The sequence below is a fragment of the Rhagoletis pomonella genome, unplaced genomic scaffold (genome assembly GCF_013731165.1).
Source record: "Rhagoletis pomonella isolate Grant_MI unplaced genomic scaffold, Rhpom_1.0 Rhpom_scaffold_14833, whole genome shotgun sequence".
NCBI lineage: Eukaryota > Metazoa > Arthropoda > Insecta > Diptera > Tephritidae > Rhagoletis > Rhagoletis pomonella.
In genome coordinates, this window is record NW_023473356.1 from 1 (window position 1) to 3,797 (window position 3,797).

General features: G+C 49.4%; 2 protein-coding genes across 2 annotated transcripts; both read right to left on the reverse strand.

Moving 5' to 3' along the window:
- Positions 1 to 1,099: 1,099 nt before the first annotated feature.
- On the reverse strand, positions 1,100 to 2,461 carry LOC118757147. Its single transcript, XM_036491885.1, has one exon. It carries the CDS (start codon positions 2,459 to 2,461, stop codon positions 1,100 to 1,102), a length of 1,362 nt encoding a protein of 453 aa, XP_036347778.1.
- Positions 2,462 to 2,473: 12 nt separating this feature from the next.
- Positions 2,474 to 3,712, reverse strand: LOC118757148. The gene has a single exon (XM_036491886.1). It carries the CDS (start codon positions 3,710 to 3,712, stop codon positions 2,474 to 2,476), a length of 1,239 nt encoding a protein of 412 aa, XP_036347779.1.
- Between the last annotated feature and the right edge of the window lie 85 nt (positions 3,713 to 3,797).

The window sequence follows — 3,797 nt, forward strand, 5'->3', positions numbered from 1 at the left end:
GCGCTCGGTGAGTAGTATGACCTTACCATCACGTTGTCGTGTTTCAATAGATCGCGCAGCACTGATAACTGCAGTGCATGAAATGATGCGCTCTTCGGCACTTACTGTATTCGCTTCGTCCCCAAGTAGGGGAAGCGCTTTGTTTCTTACAGGGATGTCTTTCTCCAGCCAGCTTGGGCCCTGCCACCATAGCGGATGCTCCAGCAGTTCGAGGGGTGATATGCCTCTACTCGCGCAGTCGGCGGGGTTCTGTGCCGACCGGATATGATGCCATCGATCGGGCGAAGTGAGCTCCTGGATCTGACGTACTCGATTCGATACATATGGCTTAAGCGTTGTTGGCTGTTTCTTTATCCAACAAAGAGCGATCGACGAATCCGACCACAAATAATAGGGGGCGTTCATCAACCCCAAAGCGCTTCTTACTGCTTGGAGTGTTTCTGCCAACAAGAGCGCTGCCGAGAGCTCGAGACGTGGTATGGTAGATCCCTTAAGTGGAGCCACCTTAGTGCGCGCTGTCAGCAATGCGAGTTGTACTCTTTCGCCTGCGCCTACAGTTCTTGTGTAAATCACTGCTGCGTAAGCTTGCGAACTAGCATCGCAGAAGCCGTGTAAAGTCGTTTGCACACCGGGCGCCATGCCTAACCATCGATTCACACGAACTTTGTTGAGTATCTCCAGCTTAGACCGATAGTTTATCCAATCGTCGCGAAGATCATCAGACAACGGTGCATCCCACGAAAGACCAGCGGACCACATTCGCTGTATAAACACCTTACCCTGGACCACCACCGGTGCCAAAAAGCCCGTGGGATCAAAAAGCTGAGCAACTTCGCTGAGAACCCGTCGTTTAGTTGGGGTAGGACCTGCTTGCTTGAGAACCACCTGGAAGACGAACTGGTCAGCGGCAGCATCCCACCGTAATCCAAGAACGGAAGCCGTAGGAGGGTTTATTTCTAAACCTGCGGAGGAAGAAATGTTACCGGTCAAGTATTCCATTACCTCAGCATCATTGGAGTTCCATTTCCTCAATGTAAATTTCCCAGCGGAGAGAATTTCATCAACATTGTGAGCTAAGACCTTAGCGTCGTTTGCGTTCTCACAACTGGTCAAAAAAATCGTCAACGTAAAATGACGTTAAAATGGTATCGCGCGCTTTCGCGGCTTGCCGGTGGTCCGATATTACGTTGTGATTGTCGCGTGCACATTGTTGGAGTGCACGTATGGCATTATACGGGCTGCACGCCATACCATACGTAACCGTTGTGAGTCGATATACCTTGAGTTCATCCGAGGGTGACTCACGCCAAAGGATCCGTTGGAAGTCTCGGTGTATGGGGGCAACGAGTACCTGCCGGAACATTTTCTCAATGTCGGCTGTTAGGGCCACCCTATAGCGTCGGAAACGTAAAATTATATTGATGAGCGAGTCTTGGATGGTCGGGCCCACTATTTGCAACTCATTTAGTGACACGCCAGTACTAGTTGGTGCCGATGCATTGAACACCACTCTAAATTTGTTGGTTACAGCGTGGTGGGGAATGTAGTAGCCGTTGGTGTGATCACCTACGTTATTTACGGGTTCCATATGGCCAAGACTTACGTACTCACGCATGAACTTAGTGTAATTATCTTTAAGCTCAGAGTCACCAACGAGACGTCTTTCTAGGCGTTGAAATAGGCGAAGGGCGTGCGCATATGATTCGCCAAGTCTCGGTGCATCGCGGCGGAACGGCAGCTGCACCATGTAACGTCCATCACTAGTACGGGAGTGTGTGGCTGCAAATATTCGACCACATTCATCATCATCGTCTGATGCACACACGGGGACCTCCTGAAGCTTCCAAAAATTGTGAACTAATTCTTCCAGCACCAAATCATCCTCGACTAGCTTTGCGCTGAGCACGAGAGATGAGTTCTCCTTCGACGAAACTTTTGACGCTGGACCAAAAACTACCCAACCAAGGCGAGTGCGTTGAGCATAAGGTTCATCTGGTCTGCCACCGATGATGTCACCCTCCACGATTCTACCCCAGGCATCAGCTCCAATGAGACAGTCTATAGCCCCAGGTGTACCAAAATATATATCGGCCATATCAAGGCCAGCCAGGTGTTGCCACTGGTTAACGTCTAAACGCACGGCAGGAGTGTCCGATGTGATTGACGGGATCACCAAAGCGTTGATTTTGGTTTCAAAGTTTGAATGCAATGACTTTATGGTTACAATAACACTACCCGTAGTTCGAGTACTAATACTCGATCCAATCCCCTCTACATTCAATTCGCATTTGTGTATTTTTAATCTCAATGATTTAGCTAAGCGATCTTTAATAAAACTAACCTGCGAACCTGGATCGCACAAAATTCGAACCAATCGTTGAACTGCTGCATTCCCATAGATGTATGCACGCGCTGTTGCCAACAGAATCGTAGGTCTGGCTTGGGCAACGCAGGTTGTCATTGGCGAGGTTAGTCATAAGTTTGGAGCAGGCTGGACAGCTTGCGGGGTAGCCTCGATGACCTTTGAGCTGGACTGGGAGCCTGAAGCTGCTACTCCTGTTTGGCTCTCGCGACAAAACAGCGTGTTATGCTGTCGACCGCAATTACGGCAACCACCAGAAGAACATTGTTTCGACGAATGTCCAGCCCTTAAGCAATTATAACAAAGCTTCGATCCCTTAACCGCCTCAAAACGTGCCCCGGGCGACATTGCTGCAAGGGTGGGACATCTCGTGATACGATGAATGCCATGGCAATGGGCACACTTCCCATCCACCGTGGAAACCACGTTAGATTTTACTGTTCGCGGCAATCGCACCGACTCAATGGATGTTTCCTGGCATAGGCTATGTGCTCTTTTTTCTAGAAATTTCAGCAAATCCTCCAACAGCGGTATCTCATGTGAAGAACAACGCATAGACCACTCGCGTTTCGTGATAGTAGGTAGCTTGGAGGTAACGATGGGAACTGCCAATGCATCCCATTTATCGACAGGCACCTCCATAACCCGCAACGCGCGTAGCGACTCGTGAACCGTGTCCACAATGGCAAGCAAAGACTTGGCCGATTCTTCTGTCGACAATTTTAAGTTAAGGAACCGCGTCACATGGATTTCTGCGAGTTGCTTTTTGTTATCATAACGGTCCTTTAACGCGCGCCAAACCTCCTCGTAGCCACCCGAATAAACACCACCTATGAGCGGGACCTCCTTTGAATTGACAGATTGCCGAAGCTTCCCTAATTTGAACGCTTCTGGATAGGAGGACTTGTGTACGAGAGTCTCAAATGCGTCCTTAAACGCAAGCCAATTACACATCCTCCCATCGAATACCGGAATCACCAGCGGGTCAATTTTCAGGTCGACAGAACGCCCATCCAACAGAGCGCTATGAGTGTTGAGCACGTGGTCGGTTGAGGCCGCAGCCGGAACCGACTTTGTGCTTGCTATCAGACGATTGAGGCGACAGCAAGCGTCGTCATATAACGCCTCAATTGCTTCCCATAAGGCGTCATGCGGTGCAACCTCATCCTTGGTAGCCTGGCCTACAAGATGATCGTGATTAAGAGTGAATCGCTGAAAGTGTGTTTCCAGTGATTTAAGCTCGTGCTCCAGTTGAAATACGTCGTGGGTTTCGCAGCTGGCTTCACACACCCGCGCATGTATGCGCTTGATTGCATTGACGGCCGCTGAGCGCCAGTTCAATTCCGCCATGTTCACCAAAATGAAACAAAAACAATATATACATATGTTCCTCACAGGAGGCACCAAAAAATGTTACAATGATGTTACCAATATA

Excerpts from the sequence above, each read along its gene's own strand:
- LOC118757147 (XM_036491885.1), bottom strand. The coding sequence starts at position 2,461 with ATGACAACCTGCGTTGCCCAAGCCAGACCTACGATTCTGTTGGCAACA.
- LOC118757148 (XM_036491886.1), bottom strand. The coding sequence starts at position 3,712 with ATGGCGGAATTGAACTGGCGCTCAGCGGCCGTCAATGCAATCAAGCGC.